The sequence below is a fragment of the Heptranchias perlo genome, unplaced genomic scaffold (assembly GCF_035084215.1).
Source record: "Heptranchias perlo isolate sHepPer1 unplaced genomic scaffold, sHepPer1.hap1 HAP1_SCAFFOLD_182, whole genome shotgun sequence".
Classification (NCBI taxonomy): domain Eukaryota; kingdom Metazoa; phylum Chordata; class Chondrichthyes; order Hexanchiformes; family Hexanchidae; genus Heptranchias; species Heptranchias perlo.
Genome location: NW_027139099.1, coordinates 406,995 through 426,875, shown reverse-complemented (window position 1 = coordinate 426,875; position 19,881 = coordinate 406,995). Strand labels below are relative to the sequence as shown.

At 45.0% G+C, this 19,881-nt stretch overlaps 1 protein-coding gene across 1 annotated transcript in view; it reads right to left on the bottom strand.

The window, feature by feature from the left end:
- The window catches only part of nipblb (NIPBL cohesin loading factor b), a 690,432-nt gene that overhangs the window by 303,945 nt on the left and 366,606 nt on the right, over positions 1 to 19,881 (bottom strand). The window contains exons 17-18 of the mRNA XM_067977852.1: positions 8,208 to 8,311; positions 7,280 to 7,366 (exon numbers count right to left, since the gene is read on the bottom strand). Coding sequence (XP_067833953.1) covers positions 7,280 to 7,366; positions 8,208 to 8,311 — 191 coding nt within the window. The remainder of the gene's footprint in view (positions 1 to 7,279; positions 7,367 to 8,207; positions 8,312 to 19,881) is intronic.

Genomic DNA, 19,881 nt, shown 5'->3' with positions numbered 1-19,881 from the left:
AGGTCACTATGACTAAAGACCAGTAACATGAGTGATCAGATGTAAACTTTTATTGCGTCTTAGAACAAACAATCTTGATAAGTTATAAGAGCGCAGTTCCTACAATTGACAGTAGATGGCACAAAAGGTAAAGGAACTGATGCCTGCAGATTTTTACATGTACATTAGAGGGAGCATTTCCCACAGAATTCAAATCATTCATCACCCTGACAATTAAAAGTTCAACTTCAAAAAAGCTCACAAACTAAACTTGAGAAGAGCTCAGGGTCATCAAACTCAGAGTTTGCAACTTCAGTATTAGCTCTGATCAGGAAAATTACACCAGGAAGAAATCAGCCTCGATTTGAAGGTGGCAGGACAAGTTGAGAAGGCTGTTAAAAAAAACATACGGGATCCTTGGCTTTACAAACAGAAGGAATCTTACAACACCAGGTTATAGTCCAACAATTTTATTTTAAAATCACAAGCTTTCGGAGATTATCCCCTTCGTCAGGTGAATGAGTGAAAGGTTCTCAAATCGCATATCTTATATTAGGCTGGGACACCATCACACCAATCAAAAGGTGTCGTTGGTGTTCAGACAGGTTAGCCATGGAAAACAGAAGGTCCCAGTACACTGAATACACATTGTGTCAAATTACAGAGACAGAGAGAAAGAGACCCAAATGGCAGAGAGAGAGAGAGAGAGAGAATATTAAATAGAGGTATACAGTACAAAAGCAAGGAAGTTATGCCTCCTTCTGTGCTGTATGATTCTATGAAATGTAAGCGAGAATGAAACAGATATTGAAGGAGTGGGCGATTGGATAGCATTAATTTTTTAGGACTGGCCAGATGGAGCCCAGAGTCCTTTCTTTGGTCTCTGCCCCAACCACTCCTGCCCAAACTCCCTTAGCTGTGCTTGGAGTCCATCACTCGTCCTGGGAGACGGACTATATAATTAGAATGGTTATTTGACAATGCGTCCAACAGCAGCTCTTCGGAATGCCAGGTCCTTGGGACTGGACACATGAAGCTTGGCACCTTTGTGTTGCCAAATGTTCCAGGTGTCACATTATCAATATAATCTCACCTTGAGAGTGTCCCCTCAGAGTCACTCATGTGCAGGACTAACCTCAATTTAGAGCACAGATAAAGATCTTTGCCATGCAGGAAAAAGAGTGGTCAGGAAGCCAGGAGAACTCCCTGCTTTTCTTTGACCGTTTTCATGAGATCCACCTGAACAAGCAGGGGGAGCCATAGAATCATAGAAGTTACAACATGGAAACAGGCCCTTCGGCCCAACATGTCCATGTCGCCCAGTTTATACCACTAAGCTAGTCCCAATTGCCTGCACTTGGCCCATATCCCTCTATACCCATCTTACCCATGTAACTGTCCAAATGCTTTTTAAAAGACAAAATTGTACCCGCCTCTACTACTGCCTCTGGCAGCTCGTTCCAGACACTCACCACCCTTTGAGTGAAAAAATTGCCCCTCTGGACCCTTTTGTATCTCTCCCCTCTCACCTTAAATCTATGCCCCCTCGTTATAGACTCCCCTACCTTTGGGAAAAGATTTTGACTATCTACCTTATCTATGCCCCTCATTATTTTATAGACTTCTATAAGATCACCCCTTAACCTCCTACTCTCCAGGGAAAAAAGTCCCAGTCTGTCTAACCTCTCCCTGTAAGTCAAACCATCAAGTCCCGGTAGCATCCTAGTAAATCTTTTCTGCACTCTTTCTAGTTTAATAATATCCTTTCTATAATAGGGTGACCAGAACTGTACACAGTATTCCAAGTGTGGCCTCACCAATGCCCTGTACAACTTCAACAAGACATCTCAACTCCTGCATTCAATGTTCTGACCAATGAAACCAAGCATGCCGAATGCCTTCTTCACCACCCTATCCACCTGTGACTCCACTTTCAAGGAGCTATGAATCTGTACTCCTAGATCTCTTTGTTCTATAACTCTCCCCAACGCCCTACCATTAATGGAGTAGGTCCTGGCCCGATTCGATCTACCAAAATGCATCACCTCACATTTATCTAAATTAAACTCCATCTGCCATTCATCGGCCCACTGGCCCAATTGATCAAGATCCCGTTGCAATCCCAGATAACCTTCTTCACTGTCCACAATGCCACCAATCTTGGTGTCATCTGCAAACTTACTAACCATGCCTCCTAAATTCTCATCCAAATCATTAATATAAATAACAAATAACAGCGGACCCAGCACCGATCCCTGAGGCACACCGCTGGACACAGGCATCCAGTTTGAAAAACAACCCTCTACAACCACCCTCTGTCTTCTGTCGTCAAGCCAATTTTGTATCCAATTGGCTACCTCACCTTGGATCCCATGAGATTTAACCTTATGTAACAACCTACCATGCGGTACCTTGTCAAATGCTTTGCTGAAGTCCATGTAGACCACGTCTACTGCACAGCCCTCATCTATCTTCTTGGTTACCCCTTCAAAAAACTCAATCAAATTCGTGAGACATGATTTTCCTCTCACAAAACCATGCTGACTGTTCCTAATTAGTCCCTGCCTCTCCAAATGCCTGTAGATCCTGTCCCTCAGAATACCCTCTAACAACTTACCCACTACAGATGTCAGGCTCACTGGTCTGTAGTTCCCAGGCTTTTCCCTGCCGCCCTTCTTAAACAAAGGCACAACATTTGCAACCCTCCAATCTTCAGGCACCTCACCTGTAGCGGTGGATGATTCAAATATCTCTGCTAGGGGACCCGCAATTTCCTCCCTAACCTCCCATAACGTCCTGGGATACATTTCATCAGGTCCCGGAGATTTATCTACCTTGATGCGCGTTAAGACTTCCAGCACCTCCCTCTCTGTAATATGTACACTCCTCAAGACATCACTATTTATTTCCCCAAGTTCCCTAACATCCATGCCTTTCTCAACCGTAAATACCGATGTGAAATATTCATTCAGGATCTCACCCATTTCTTGTGGTTCCGCACATAGATGACCTTGTTGATCCTTAAGAGGCCCTACTCTCTCCCTAGTTACCCTTTTGCCCTTTATGTATTTGTAGAAGCTCTTTGGATTCACCTTTGCCTGATCTGCCAAAGCAATCTCATATCCCCTTTTTGCCCTCCTGATTTCTCTCTTAACTCTACTCCGGCAATCTCTATACTCTTCAAGGGATCCACTTGATCCCAGGTGCCTATGCATGTCATATGCCTCCTTCTTCTTTTTGACTAGTGCCTCAATCTCCCGAGTCATCCAAGGTTCCCTACTTCTACCAGCCTTGCCCTTCACTTTATAAGGAATGTGCTTACCCTGAACACACTTTTGAAGGCCTCCCACTTACCAGACGTCCCTTTGCCTGCCAACAGGCTCTCCCAATCAACTTCTGAAAGTTCCTGTCTAATACCATCAAAATTGGCCTTTCCCCAATTTAGAATTTTAACTTTTGGGCCAGACCTATCATTCTCCATAGCTATCTTAAAACTAATGGAATTATGATCACTTGTCCCAAAGTGATCCCTCACTAACATGCTCAAGCAGGGGGAGCCATGCTCAAGCAGGGGGAGCCATGCTCAAGCAGGGGGAGCCATGCTCAAGCAGGGGGAGCCATGCTCAAGCAGAGGGAGCCATGCTCAAGCAGAGGGAGCCATGCTCAAGCAGAGGGAGCCATGCTCAAGCAGAGGGAGCCATGCTCAAGCAGAGGGAGCCATGCTCAAGCAGAGGGAGCCATGCTCAAGCAGAGGGAGCCATGCTCAAGCAGAGGGAGCCATGCTCAAGCAGAGGGAGCCATGCTCAAGCAGAGGGAGCCATGCTCAAGCAGAGGGAGCCATGCTCAAGCAGAGGGAGCCATGCTCAAGCAGAGGGAGCCATGCTCAAGCAGAGGGAGCCATGCTCAAGCAGAGGGAGCCATGGTTTAACATTCTGCCTGAGAATACAGCACGGGGTGATATGTTCAAGTGCTGGAGAAGAGCTTGAAACCACAACCTACACAGAGGCGAGAGCAATAGCAACTTGCATTTAAATAGCGCCTTTAACGTAGTAAAATGTCCCAAGGCGATTCACAGCAGCGATCATCAAACTAAACTTTACACCAAGCCACATAAGGAGATATTAGGACAGGAACAGGTAGGTTTTAAGGAAAGTCTTAAAGGAGGAGGGGTAGAGAGGCGGAGAGGTTTAGGGAGGGAATTCCAGAGCTCAGGGCCCAGGCAGCTGAAGGCACGGCCGCCAATGGTGGAGCGATTAAAATCGGGGATGTGCCAGAGGCCAGAATTGGAGGAGCACTGAGATCTCGGAGGGTTGTCGGGCTGGAGGAGGTGACAGAGACAGGGAGGGGCGAGGCCATGGAGGGATTGGAACACAAGGATGAGAATTTTAAAGTCTAGGCACTGCAGGGTCAGGAACCAATGCAGGTCAGCGAGCATGGGGTGATGGGTGAACGGGACTTGATGCGAGTTAGGATACGGGCAATAGAGCTTTGGATGAGCTCAAGTTTATGGAGGGTGGAAGATGGGAAGCCGGCCAGGAGAGCATTGTAATATTGTTGAGTCTGGAGGCAACAAAACCATGGATGAGGGTTTCAGCAGCAGATGAACTTGGGGAAATAAATAGTGATGTCTTGAGGAGTGTACATATTACAGAGAGGGAGGTGCTGGAAGTCTTAACGCGCATCAAGGTAGATAAATCTCCGGGACCTGATGAAATGTATCCCAGGACGTTATGGGAGGTTAGGGAGGAAATTGCGGGTCCCCGAGCAGAGATATTTGAATCATCGACAGCTACAGGTGAGGTGCCTGAAGATTGGAGGGTAGCAAATGTTGTGCCTTTGTTTAAAAAGGGCGGCAGGGAAAAGCCTGGGAACGACAGACCGGTGAGCCTGACATCTGTAGTGGGTAAGTTGTTAGAGGGTATTCTGAGGGACAGGATCTACAGGCATTTGGAGAGGCAGGGACTGATTAGGAACAGTCAGCATGGTTTTGTGAGAGGAAAATCATGTCTCACGAATTTGATTGAGTTTTTTGAAGGGGTAACCAAGAAGATAGACGAGGGCTGTGCAGTAGACGTGGTCTACATGGACTTCAGCAAAGCCTTTGACAAGGTACCGCATGGTAGGTTGTTACATAAGGTTAAATCTCATGGGATCCAAGGTGAGGTAGCCAATTGGATACAAAATTGGCTTGACGACAGAAGACAGAGGGTGGTTGTAGAGGGTTGTTTTTCAAACTGGAGGCCTGTGTCCAGCGGTGTGCCTCAGGGATCGGTGCTGGGTCCGCTGTTATTTGTTATTTATATTAATGATTTGGATGAGAATTTAGGAGGCATGGTTAGTAAGTTTGCAGATGACACCAAGATTGGTGGCATTGTGGACAGTGAAGAAGGTTATCTGGGATTGCAACGGGATCTTGATCAATTGGGCCAGTGGGCCGATGAATGGCAGATGGAGTTTAATTTAGATAAATGTGAGGTGATGCATTTTGGTAGATCGAATCGGGCCAGGACCTACTCCGTTAATGGTAGGGCGTTGGGGAGAGTTATAGAACAAAGAGATCTAGGAGTACAGGTTCATAGCTCCTTGAAAGTGGAGTCACAGGTGGATAGGGTGGTGAAGAAGGCATTCGGCATGCTTGGTTTCATTGGTCAGAACATTGAATGCAGGAGTTGAGATGTCTTGTTGAAGTTGTACAGGGCATTGGTAAGGCCACACTTGGAATACTGTGTACAGTTCTGGTCACCCTATTATAGAAAGGATATTATTAAACTAGAAAGAGTGCAGAAAAGATTTACTAGGATGCCACCGGGACTTGATGGTTTGACTTACAGGGAGAGGTTAGACAGACTGGGACTTTTTTCCCTGGAGAGTAGGAGGTTAAGGGGTGATCTTATAGAAGTCTATAAAATAATGAGGGGCATAGATAAGGTCGATAGTCAAAATCTTTTCCCAAAGGTAGGGGAGTCTATAACGAGGGGGCATAGATTTAAGGTGAGAGGGGAGAGATACAAAAGGGTCCAGAGGGGCAATTTTTTCACTCAAAGGGTGGTGAGTGTCTGGAACGAGCTGCCAGAGGCAGTAGTAGAGGCGGGTACAATTTTGTCTTTTAAAAAGCATTTGGACAGTTACATGGGTAAGATGGGTATAGAGGGATATGGGCCAAGTGCAGGCAATTGGGACTAGCTTAGTGGTATCGACTGGGCGACATGGACATGTTGGGCCGAAGGGCCTGTTTCCATGTTGTAACTTCTATGATTCTATGAGCTGAGGCAGAGGCAGAGACAAGTGATATTACGGAGCTGGAAGTAGGTGACGTGGGGTCAGAGGCTCAGCTAAGGGTCAAATAGGGCGCCACGGTTGTGAACTGTCTGGTTCAGCCTCAGACAGTGGCCAGGCAGAGGAATGGAGTTGGTGGCAGGGACCAAAGACAATGGCTTCAGACTTCACAATATTTAACTGGAACAAAATTCTGCTCATCCAATACTGGATGTCGGAAAAGCAGCGTGGCAGTGGGGGGTCGAGGGAGGTGGTGGTGAGACAGAGCTGGGTGTTGTCAGCGTACATGTGGAACCTGACATCATGTTTTTGGATGATGTCACCGAGGGGTAGCATGTCGATGAGAAATAGGAGGGGGCCAAGGGTAGAGGTGGAGGTGAGGGTGAGATTGAACAGATTAGTAGCTGCAGAAGTATCGTGGCGAATGGAGGGTCAAACATTAGACAGATGCCAGGCCATGGAGAGAGTGAAGAAGAGATACACTATAATCCCAGGAATGAGAGGATTTAGTTATGAGGAGAGACTGGAGAAACTGGGCTCCTCCTGATTGTTTGAACAGTTTCAGAGCTTCTCATTTATGTTCTCAATTACAGGCTACAACTGTCCTGTTGTTATGAACTGGCAATATCAAAACTAGTTCATTCTCGACGTTCGAGTGCCACTGGTGATGCTGCATTTCCGGCTCACCCCCAGGTGTCCTGGGGTGGTGATGGTGACAGAACGATTGTTTTTACAATTGAGCAGGCAACCTCAGGCCATTAAGGATCAACCACGTGCTTCGGGAGTGCAGTTACATGTCGGCCAGTCTGGGGAGAGGTGGCCAGATCCCTTCCCTGAAATGAACCAGTTGGGTTCTTATAATGGTCATTTTCTAGCAATACGAGCCCACAATTGGTAGATTTATGGTATTTAATTTCACATCTCGCCACGGGGACATTTGAGTCCAGTCCCATAATCACGACAACATTGAACAGTCTTCCCAATGAACAGCGACATACACACGCGCGCACGTTTTAAAACTCACATGGTTGAACAAAGTGGAAAGCTTGGCCCCATCCTGTATGTTCTTTTCCAAGATACTGAGCACCTTCACCATCTTGTCTGTTGGAAGCTGTAAACAGGGAAGTGACTATAAGATGCCCACGGATTGTTAAATGTTACAAATGCTGCTCAATAGCAACTGTTTGGATGAAACAAAGCTTCCTATGGCAGCCATAAATAATGAACAGAAGGGTGAGGGATCAGACTGTAAGATTACATCATGTGCAAATGGCCTGTATCATTCTGTCACTCCATTAAAGGACTTACCTTCAGACAGCACACCCGAGGGCACTGCCTCTTTAAAGGATTGGCACCGAGTGATGGGATGGGATTTCTCCTCTTCCACCCGCCCCCCCCCCCACATATTATATAAAATATTATAAGAGAGATGGCAGCAGCAAAGTCCCAAGTGAAAACATGAACACCAATGCTGGACTAGTTGGGCACAAGGGCATTGCCAACCTAGCTGCTGCCAGAGTCGGGGTTGCCCGCTGGGTGCATTGTCTGTACCTTGGACCCCATGTGCATGGTTCTCAACCTGCGCAGAATTGAGATGAACCCCTCTCCACCTGGATACGAGCTTTTGTGAACAACAAACCTCGTGTAAGGCATAACTGGAACCTTTCTTGATTGAACATGAACCTGAAATATTCCTGAGGTGTCAAGATTTTGCTAAAGTGCTACCTTTGTGAAGGACCAAACAGTGATCTAAACACAGGCAGACATCTTTAGAATGTAACCACTACCAACAGGCACTTGGCAAAACCCCCAGCAGCCCCTGTCTACATTAATTCTCAGATACTGAGACCAACTTGCAAGTGCATCATTGAGCCAGACTCCGATATGATCGACAGGAGTGATGGTACTGAACTTTACCTTCCAGTTAAAGCAATTTAGGTTGGAATACATACCCGGTCCATGATGCCCATGGCTTTGATTTTGGCAGATTCGCTGCTCAGTTCATTCAGCTGTTGTTTGCCCAGCAACAACTCCTGAGGTAACTCATCATCTTCACCTGTGGAGAGAACAGTAATTTCCATTTTGGTCTGAAGTGACTGGTGCTTATACACCTGGAAAAGCATGGACCAATTTCCACTGGTGCAGCAGAGCTGCTGCAGGGCATTCTGGAGGGGGAGGGTGAACAGCCAGTAGTCGTGGTCCATATTGGTATCAACGACATAGGTAAAAAAAGGGATGGGGTCCTGCAAGGTGAATTTAAGGAGTTAGGAGATAAATTAAAAAGCAGGACTTCAAAGGTAGTGATCTCAGGATTACTACGGGTGTCACGTGCTAGTGAGTATAGGAACAGGAGAATAGACAGGATGAATGCATGGCTGCAGGGATGGTGTAGGAGGGAGGGATTTAGATTCCTGGGACATTGGGACCGGTTCTGGGGAAGGTGGGACCTGTACAAGCGGGACGGGTTACACCCGAGCAGGACCGGGACCAATTTCCTCGCGGGGGTGTTTCCGAGTGCTGTTGGGGAAGGTTTAAACTAGAGTGGCAGGGGGGTGGGAACCTGAGCGGGGAGTCAGAAGGGAATAAAGTTGAGAGCAGCAAGAGAGGGGAAGACCCAGGGCAAATCTACAATACAAATAGTACAAACAGTTGTTCAAGAACAAGTGAGAGGGAAAAGCGTAGAGCAGCGGAAAGAAAGTGTACTTTAGGCACGACAGATAAAATAAAAACTAGAAGGCGTAAGGGGATTAACCCAGCATCAAAGCTGAGGCAGGGGGTTGGGAACCTGAGCAGGGAGACAGAGGAAAGCGTGTCAGGAAGGGGCAGAAGGTATGGAGTAAAAGGTGAAGTGTTAAAAAAGGAAAAAGCAGGAACTAAGTGTCACAAAACATATTTGAAAGTTCTTTATCTGAATGCACGTAGCATTCGGAACAAAATGGACGAGTTAACGGCACAAATAACTACGTATGGGTATGATCTTGTGGCCATTACAGAAACATGGCTGCAGGGTGACAACGACTGGGAATTAAATATGCCAGGGTATTTAACAATCAGGAAGGACAGGCAGGAAGGAAGGGGAGGTGGGGTGGCTATGTTAATAAAGGAAGGAATCACTGTAATACAGAGAAATGATATTGGGACAAAGGGTCAGGATAATGAAACAGTTTGGGTAGAGATAAGGAATAATAAGGGGAAAAAACACTAGTGGGCGTAGTATATAGGCCTCCTAATAGTTGCAACTCTGCTGGAAGAAGTATTAATCAGGAAATAGTCGGGGCATGTAATAAGGGAACAGCTATAATTATGGGGGATTTTAACTATCATATTAACTGGACAAATCAAATTGGGCAGGGCAGCCTTGAGGAAGAGTTTATTGAGTGTATTAGGGATGGATTTCTTGAGCAGTATGTAACTGATCCTACAAGGGGGCAAGAAACCTTGGACCTAGTCCTGTGTAATGAGCCAGGATTAATTAATAATGTCCTAGTTAAGGATCCCCTTGGAATGAGTGACCATAACATGGTTACATTCCATATCCAATTAGAGGGTGAGAAGGTTGGTTCTCAAACAAGCGTACTGAGCTTTAATAAAGGAGACTATGATGGTATGAGAGCAGAATTGATTAAAGTGGACTGGGAAAATAGATTAAAGGGTAAGACGGTACATGAGCAGTGGTGTTCATTCAAGGAGTTATTTTACAACTTTCAAAAAATATATATTCCACTGAGGAAAAAAGGGTGTAAAAGAAATGACAGCCATCTGTGGCTAAGTAAAGAAATTAAGGATAGTATCCGACTAAAAACAAGGACATATAAGGTAGCCAAACTTAGTGGGAGGATAGAAGATTGGGAAGTCTTCAAAAGACAGCAAAAAGTAACGAAAGGATTGATTAAGAAAGGGAAGATAGATTATGAAAATAAATTAGCAAAAAATATAAAAACAGATAGCAAGAGTTTCTATAGTTATATAAAAAGAAAAAGGGTGGCTAAGGCAAACGTAGGTCCCTCAGAGGATGAGACCGGGAAATTAATGGTGGGAAACATGGAGATGGCAAAAATGCTGAACAAATATTTTGTTTCAGTCTTTACGGTAGAGGACACTAAGAATATCCCAACACTGGACAAACAGGAGGCTCGAGGGGGGGAGGAGCTAAATACGATTAAAATCACTAAGGAATTGGTACTCAGTAAATTAATGGGACTCAAGGCGGATAAATCCCCTGGACCTGATGGCTTACATCCGAGGGTCTTGAGGGAAGTGGCAGTAGGGATTGTGGATGCTTTGGTAATAATTTTCCAAAATTCTCTGGACTCGGCAAAGGTCCCGGCAGATTGGAAAACTGCTAATGTAACACCCTTATTTAAAAAGGGTAGTAGGCAGAAGGCTGGAAATTATAGACCAATTAGCCTAACATCTGTGGTGTGTAAAATTTTGGAGACAGTAGCGGAACATTTGGATAAACATAATTTAATAGGGCAAAGTCAGCATGGCTTTACGAAGGGGAAGTCATGTCTGACAAATTTGCTTGAGTTCTTTGAGGACATAACGTACAGGGTGGATAAAGGGGAACCAGTCGACGTAGTGTATTTAGACTTCCAGAAGGCATTCGACAAGGTGCCACATAAAAGATTATTGCTCAAGATAAAGAATCACTGAATTGGGGGTAATATTCTGGCATGGGTGGAGGATTGGTTATCTAACAGGAAGCAGAGAGTTGGGATAAATGGTTCATTCTCGGACTGGCAACCAGTAGCCAGTGGTGTTCCACAGGGGTCGGTGCTGGGTCCCCAGCTCTTTACAATCTATATTAACGATTTGGAGGAGGGGACCGAGTGTAACATATCAAAGTTTGCAGATGATACAAAGATGGGAGGGAAAGTAGAGAGTGAGGAGGACATAAAAAACCTACAAGGGGATATAGACAGGCTGGGTGAGTGGGTGGAGATTTGGCAGATGCAGTACAATATTGGAAAATGTGAGGTTATGCACTTTGGCAGGAAAAATCAGAGAGCAAGTTATTATCTTAATGGCGAGAAACTGGAAAGTACTGCAGTACAAAGGGATCTGGGGGTCCTGGTGCAAGAAAATCAAAAAGTTAGTATGCAGGTGTAGCAGGTGATCAAGAAGGCCAACGGAATGTTAGCTTTTATTGCTAGGGGGATAGAATATAAAAACAGGGAGGTATTGCTGCAGTTATATAAGGTATTGGTGAGACCGCACCTGGAATACAGCATACAGTTTTGGTGTCCATACTTAAGAAAAGACATACTTGCTCTCGAGGCAGTACAAAGAAGGTTCACTCGGTTAATCCCGGGGATGAGGGGGCGGACATATGAGGAGAGGTTGAGTAGATTGGGACTTTACTCATTGGAGTTCAGAAGAATGAGAGGCGATCTTATTGAAACATATAAGATTGTGAAGGGGCTTGATCGGGTGGATGCGGTAAGGATGTTCCCAAGGATGGGTGAAACTAGAACGAGGGGGCATAATCTTAGAATAAGGGGCTGCTCTTTCAAAACAGGGGCAGTCTGTAAACACCATGTATTATTGTTCAATATGTATAAATGCGTAGGCTTCAAGGAGATCTTGAAACATTTGCCTGAGGAAGGAGAAAATCTCCGAAAGCTTGTGAATTTAAAATAAAATTGCTGGACTATAACTTGGTGTTGTAAAATTGTTTACAACTTTCAAAACTGAGATGAGGAGAAACTTCTTCACTCAGAGGGTAGCAGGTCTGTGGAATTTGCTGCCCCAGGAAGCTGTGGAAGCTACATCATTAAATAAATTTAAAACAGAAATAGACAGTTTCCGAGAAGTAAAGGGAATTAGGGGTTACGGGGAGCGGGCAGGAAATTGGACATGAATTTAGATTTGAGGTTAGGATCAGATCAGCCATGATCTTATTGAATGGCGGAGCAGGCTCGAGGGGCCGATTGGCCTACTCCTGCTCCTATTTCTTGTGTTCTTATGCTGTAGAGAGAGTCCCGGCCTGTAACCGGGACTCTCTCTACAGCCTGTTGGTCGCTGCTCCTAACTAACCTCAACTGCCTATAACTGGACTTCATTCCATCGTTGCCTCCAGTTTTTCCTTTTCGGACTAACTTCCTCCTCTTTCCCCCCCTCCCTCCCCGACCCATTCTCTACCTGCGCCCTTGCTCAGTTCAGACTAGGCAAGTCGGTATTCCCCAGTTCGGACTCCATCCTGCCAGGTCAGCCAAATCTCTCAGTACCTGCAACTGAGGTCTCAACCATTGACAAGAATCTAATTAGTTCCCTGTCTCCCTTTTTGCTCATCCCTGCACACTCTCTCAATCTCAATACAGGATACATACATGAAAAACTGCTCTCTGTCTTCAATGCCCTTGGATCTAATGAGATTGATCATCGTTTCCCAGTCTGTCACTCCCCAGGTACAATCCCACCTCTGCTCTCTGAATCAGAGGCACAAACTTGAGTTCTGTGACACACAACTGACCTAGTCAATTACCACAACTCACTTGACTCCTTCAAACATGACTGTTCTTTTCTCTCCTCAGCCAAAACAACCTATTATTCCAGAATCACCTCAGAGAACAAGGGCAACGCAAAGCATTTTCCTAAAATAACTCTCCCCCACTCCAGTCTTGGATGTCACAAGTTGCCCAGCTCAACATTAGTAAGGTCAAAGCCATCTTTAACCTCCGTCAGAGAGTCTGCTCTCCCTCACCCATGACTTCACCTCCTTCCCTGGTGAGTCTCAGGCTGAACCAAACCAGTTACAATTTACCATAAACTTCAACCACCAGCCGAGCTTTAAACCCAACATCTGATCCATCTTTCGAATCATTAATTGCATGACATTACCTGTACCTACTCCTATCTTCTGACCTTGGCCTTCTGTTCATTTGCCCTCTCCCTGTACTCAGTTGGAGTATTGTGCTCTATTCTGGGCACCACACTTTAGGGAGGATGTCAAGGCCTTAGAGAGGGTGCAGAAGAGATTTACTAGAATAGTACCAGGGATGAGGGACTTCAGTTATGTAGAGAGACTGGAGAAGCTGGGGTTGTTCTCCTTAGAACAGACATACCGCTTTGGATACTGTTGGGGGAGATGGTTTATCAGGGGAAAGCAGCAAGAGCCAAGTTTGTGGCACCACGGGTGGCTCAGCTGCACAGAAGGGGAGGAAGAAGAGTGGCAGGGCTATAGTGATAGGGGATTCAATTGTAAGGGGAACAGATAGGCTTTTCTGTGGCCACAAACGTGACTCCAGGATGGCATGTTGCCTCCCTGGTGCAAGTGTCAAGGATGTTGCAGACCGGCTGCAGGACATTCTGGAGGGAGAGGGTGAACAGCCAGTAGTCGTGGTCCATATCTGTACCAATGACACAGGTTAAAAAAAAAAGGGATGAGGTCCTGCAAGGTGAATTTAAGGAGTTAGGAGATAAATTAAAAAGCAGGACTTCAAAGCTGGTGATCTCAGGATTATTACCGGTGCCACGTGCTACTGAGTATAGGAACAGGACAATAGACCGGATGAATGGATGGCTGCAGGGATGGTGCAGGAGGGAGGGATTTAGATTCCTGAGACATTGGGACCAGTTCTGGGGAAGGTGGGACATGAGAACATAAGAAATAGGAGCAGGAGTAGGCCAATCAGCCCCTCGAGCCTGCTCCGCCATTCAATAAGATCATGGCTGATCTAATCCCAACCTCAAATCTAAATTCATGTCCAATTTCCTGCCCGTTCCCCGTAACCCCGAATTCCCTTTACTTCTAGGAAACTGTCGATTTCTGTTTTAAATTTATTTAATGATGTAGCTTCCACAGCTTCCTGGGGCAGCAAATTCCACAGACCTACCACCCTCTGAGTAAAGAAGTTTCTCCTCATCTCAGTATTGAAAGAGCAGACCCTTATTCTAAGATTATGCCCCCTCGTTCTAGTTTCACCCATCCTTGGGAACATCCTTACCGCATCCACCCGATCAAGCCCCTTCACAATCTTATATGTTTCAATAAGATCGCCTCTCATGCTTCTGAACTCCAATGAGTAGAGTCCCAATCTACTCAACCTCTCCTCACATGTCCGCCCCCTCATCCCCGGGATTAACCGAGTGAACCTTCTTTGTACTGCCTTGAGAGCAAGTATGTCTTTTCTTAAGTCTGGACACCAAAACTGCATGCAGTATTCCAGGTGCGGTCTCACCAATACCTTATATAACTGCAGCAATACCTCCCTGTTTTTATATTCTATCCCCCTAAACAAGCGGGACGGGTTACACCTGAGCAGGTCAGGGACAAAGGTCCTCGCGGGGGTGTTTGCCAGTGCTGTTGGGGAAGGTTTAAACTAGAGGGGGAAGGTTTAAACTAGAGTGGGCAGGGGGATGGGAACCTGAGCGGGGAGTCAGAAAGGAGTAAAGTTGAGAGCAGCAAGAGAGGGGAAGACCCAGGGGAAATTTACAATACAAATAGTACAAACAGTTGTTCAAGGACAAGTGAAAGGGAAAAGGGTAGAGCAGCGGAAAGAAAGTGTACTTTAGGCACTACAGATAAAGTGAAAACTAGAAGGCGTAAGGCGATTAACCCAGCATCAAAGCTGAAGGTCAGGCTAGGGTGTGTGGCCCAACTAAGAGTTCTATATACAAATGCACGGAGTATAAGGAATAAATTAAATGAACTACAGGTTCAAATTCAAATTGGAGGGTATGACATGATAGATATTACTGAGACATGGCTGCAGGATGGTCAGGATTGGGAACTAAATATACCGGGTTATAAGGTCTACAGGAGAGACAGGGAAAATGGAAGAGGGGGAGGAGTAGCCTTAATGATTAGAGATGAAATCACTTCAATGATAAAGGAGGATATAACGAGAGGTAAGCAGGCAACAGAGACCTTATGGGTTGAATTGAGAAATAGGAAAGGATCTAAGACTATAGTGGGAGTTGTATATAGGACCCGTGGCAGCAGCTCTGAAGTGCTAGATTGTACAAATGCAGAGATTAGACAAGCGTGTAAGAAAGGCATAGTGGTCTTAATGGGGGACTTTAACCTTCATATAGATTGGGGAAAGCAGACTAGCAACTGTCAGAAAGGTAGTGAATTTCTTGAGTGTGTCCAGGATAGTTTTCTACAGCAGTACGTCCTGGAGGCAACAAGGGGGCAAGCCATACTAGATTTAGTAATGAGTAATGAACCAGATTTAGTTAACGGCGTAACCATACGTGAACATCGATCCAATAGTGATCATAACATGATCGAGTTCAATGTAGTGTTTGAAAGGGAAAAAAGTGAGTCAGCTGCTAAGATTCTAGACTTGGGTACGGCCGACTTCAATGGGATGAGACAGAGACTGTCCACAGTAAACTGGGCAAATCTGTTAATGGGTAAAACGACTGATGATCAGTGGGAAATGTTTAAAGAAACATTTAACGTGATACAGAATCGGTTTATACCCCTGAGGGGCAAGAACTCTACCTGCCAAAAAAAACAGCCATGGACAACTAAAGAGGTACGGGACAGTATAAGACATAAGGAAAGGGCATACAAAAAGGCAAAAAATGGCACAAATCCTGGCGAATGGGAAAGATACAAAGATCAACAAAGGGTCACAAAACAGATAGTAAGAGCTACAAAAAGAGAGTATGAAAAGAAACTTGCAAGGGACATCAAAACCAATACAAAGAACTTTTATAGTTATATTAGGAAAAAGAGGGTGGTCAGGAGCAGTGTTGGCCCCTTAAAAACTGAAAGTGGGGATATTGTCATTGACAATGGGGAAATAGCGGACATGTTGAACAATTACTTTGCATCAGTATTTACAGTAGAAAAAGAGGATAGCATGCCGGAAATCCCAAGAAAACTAATATTGAATCGGGGATAGGGACTCAATAAAATTAACATAAGTAAATGAAGAAAATTATAGCACGAAAGAGTGACAAATCCCCAGGACCAGATGGTTTCCATCCCAGGGTTTTAAGGTGAGCACATTGCAGATGCCCTAACTATAATCTTTCAAAGTTCAATAGATTCAGGAACTGTCCCTCTGGATTGGAAAATTGCACATGTCACTCCGCTTTTTAAGAAAGGAGAGAGAGGGAAACCAGGGAATTATAGACCAGTTAGCCTAACATCTGTTGTGGGGAAAATGCTGGAGTCTATAATTAAGGATAGGGTGACTGAACACCTAGAGAATTTTCAGTTAATCAGAGAGAGCCTGCATGGATTTGTGAAAGGTAAGTCGTGCCTGACAAACCTGATTGAATTTTTTGAAGAGATGACTAAAGTAGTGGACAGGAGAATGTCAATGGATGTTATTTATATGGACTTCCAGAAGGCATTTGATAAGGTCCCACATAAGAGACTGTTAGCTAAGATAGAAGCCCATGGAATCGAGGGAAAAGTACAAACTTGTTTAGGAAGTTGGCTGAGCGAAAGGCGACAGAGAGTAGGGATAATGGGTAAGTATTCACATTGGCAGGATGTGACTAGTGGAGTCCCGCAGGGATCTGTCTTGGGGCCTCAATTATTCACAATATTTATTAACGACTTAGATGAAGGCATAGAAAGTCTCATATCTAAGTTTGCCGATGACACAAAGATTGGTGGCATTGTAAGCAGTGTAGATGAAAACATAAAATTACAAAGCGATATTGATAGATTAGGTGAATGGGCAAAACTGTGGCAAATGGAATTCAATGTAGACAAATGTGAAGTCATCCACTTTGGATCAAAAAAGGATAGAACAGGGTACTTTCTAAATGGTAAAAAAAGTTAAAAACAGTGGATGTCCAAAGGGACTTAGGGGTTCAGGTACACAGATCATTGAAGTGTCATGAACAGGTGCAGAAAATAATCAAGAAGACTAATGGAATGCTAGCCTTTATATCTAGAGGACTAGAGTACAAGGGGGCAGAAGTTATGCTGCAGCTATACAAAACCCTGGTTGGACCGCACCTGGAGCACTGTGAGCAGTTCTGGGCACCGCACCTTCGGAAGGACATATTGGCCTTGGAGGGAGTGCAGCGTAGGTTTACTGGAATGATACCCAGATTACAAGGGTTAAGTTACGAGGAGAGATTACACAAATTGGGGTTGTATTCTCTCGAGTTTCGAAGGTTATGGGGTGATCTGATCGAAGTTTGTAAGATATTAAGGGGAACAGATACGATGGATAGAAACTATTTCCGCTGGTTGGGGATTTCAGGAGTAGGGGGCACAGTCTAAAAATTAGAGCCAGACCTTTCAGGAGTGAGATCAGAAAACATTTCTACACACAAAGGGTGGTAGAAGTTTGGAACTCTCTTCCGCAAACAGCAATTGATACTAGCTCAATTGCTAAATTTAAATGTGAGATAGTTAGTTTTTTGGCAACCAAAGGAATTCAGGATATGGGCCAAAAGCAGGTACATGGAGTTCGATCACAGATCAGTCATTATCTTATCAAATGGCGGAGCAGGCACGAGGGGCTGAATGGCCTACTCCTGTTCCTATGTGTTCAAAATCATCAACGGTTTTGACAGAGTAAATAAGGAGAAACTGTTTCCAATGGCAGCAGGGTCGGTAACCAGAAAAAGAACCAAAGGCGACATGAGGAAACTTTTTTTTTACGCAGTGAGTTGTAATGATCTGGAATGCACTGCCTGAAAGGGCGGTGGAAGCAGATTGAATCGTGACTTTCAAAAGGGAATTGGATAAATACTAGAAGGGAAAAAAATTACAGAGCTATAGGGAAAGAGCAGGGGTGTGGGACTAATTGGATATCTCTTTCAAAGAGCCTGCACAGGCATGATGGGCCAAATGGCCTCCTCCAGTGCCATATTTACTATGATACCCCAAATTAGCACATCCTCCGAGGCCCACAAAGCATCTCCCATCTAATTATTTTATGTAGGCAAATCAGCAGTGATTTATGCATCGCAAGGTCCTACTAAAAGCAAGTGATTGCATGATCAGATAATAAGAACATAAGAAATAGGAGCAGGGGTAGGCCATCCTGCCCCTCGAGCCTGCTCCGTCATTCAACAAGATGATGGCTGATCTTCTATCTCAACCCCATTTTCCTGCACCATCCCCATATCCCTTGATGCCTTTAATATCTAGAAATCTATCGATCTCTGTTTTGAATGTACTCAATGACTGAGCCTCCACAGCCCTCTGGGGTAGAGAATTCCAAAGATTCACCGCACTCTGAGTGAAGAAATTTCTCCTCATCTCAGTCCTAAATGGCCTACCCCTCATTCTGAGACTGTGACCCCTGGTTCTGGACTCCCCACCCAGGGGAAACATCCTCCCTGCATCTACCCTGTCGAGCCCTGTAAGAATGTTGTCTGTTTCAATGAGATCCCCTCTCATTCTTCTAAACTCTAGAGAATACAGGCCGAGTCTACTCAATCTCTCCTCATACGACAGTCCTGCCATCCCAGGAATCAGTCTGGTGAACCTTCGTTGCACTCCTCTATGGCAAGTATATCCTCTCTTAGGTAAGGAGACCAAAATTGTACACAATACTCCAGGTGCAGTCTCACCAAGGCCCTGTATAATTGCAGTAAGACATCATTACTCCTGTATTCAAATCCTCTTGTAATAAAGGCCAACATACTATGTGCCTTCCTAATTGCTTGCTGCACCTGCGTGTTAGCCTTCAGTGACTCATGTACAAGGACACCCAGGTCCCTTTGAACATCAACATTTCCCAATCCCTCACCATTTAAAAAATACTCTGTATTTCTGTTTTTCCTACCAAAGTGGATAACTTCACATTTTTCCACATTATATTCCATCTGCCATGTTCTTGCCCACTCACTTAGCCTGTCTATATCCCCTTGAAGCCTCTTTGCATCCTCCTCACAACTCAATCCCACCCAGTTTTGTTTTATCAGCAAACTTGGAAATATTACATTTGGTTCCTTCATCCAAATCATTGATATATATTGTGAATAGCTGGGGCCCAAGCACCGATCCCTACGCTACCCCACTAGTCACAGTCTGCCAACCTGAAAAAGACCCATTTATTCCTACTCTCTGTCTTAGTACAATTGTACAGGGCTTTGGTGAGACCTCACCTGGAGTACCGTGTACAGTTTTGATCTTCTTATCTAAGGAAGGATATACCTGCCTCAGAGGTGGTACAACGAAGGTTCACTGGATTAATTCCTGGGATGAGAGGGTTGTCCTATGAGGAGAGTTTGAGTAGAATGGGCCTATACTCTCTGGAGTTTAGAAGAATGTGTTGATCTCATTGAAACATATAAAATTCTGAGGGGGCTTGACAGGATAGATGCTGAGAGATTGTTTCCCCTGGCTGGAGAGTCTAGAACTAGGGGGCATGGTCTCAGGATAAGGGGTCGGACATTTAAGACTGAGATGAGGAGGAATTTCTTCACTCAGAGGGCTGTGAATCTTTGGAATTCTCTACCCCAAAGGGCTGTGGATGCTGAGTCATTGAGTATATTCAAAGCTGAGATCGATAGATTTTTGGACTCCAGGGGAATCATGGGATATGGGGATCGGGCAGGAAAGTGGAGTTGAGGTTGAAGATCAGCCATGATCTGATTGAATGGTGGAGCAGGCTCGAGGGGCCGAATGGCCTACTCCTGCTCCTATTTCTTATGTTCTTATCGTTACGCAGGCTCTCATCATTCTGAATT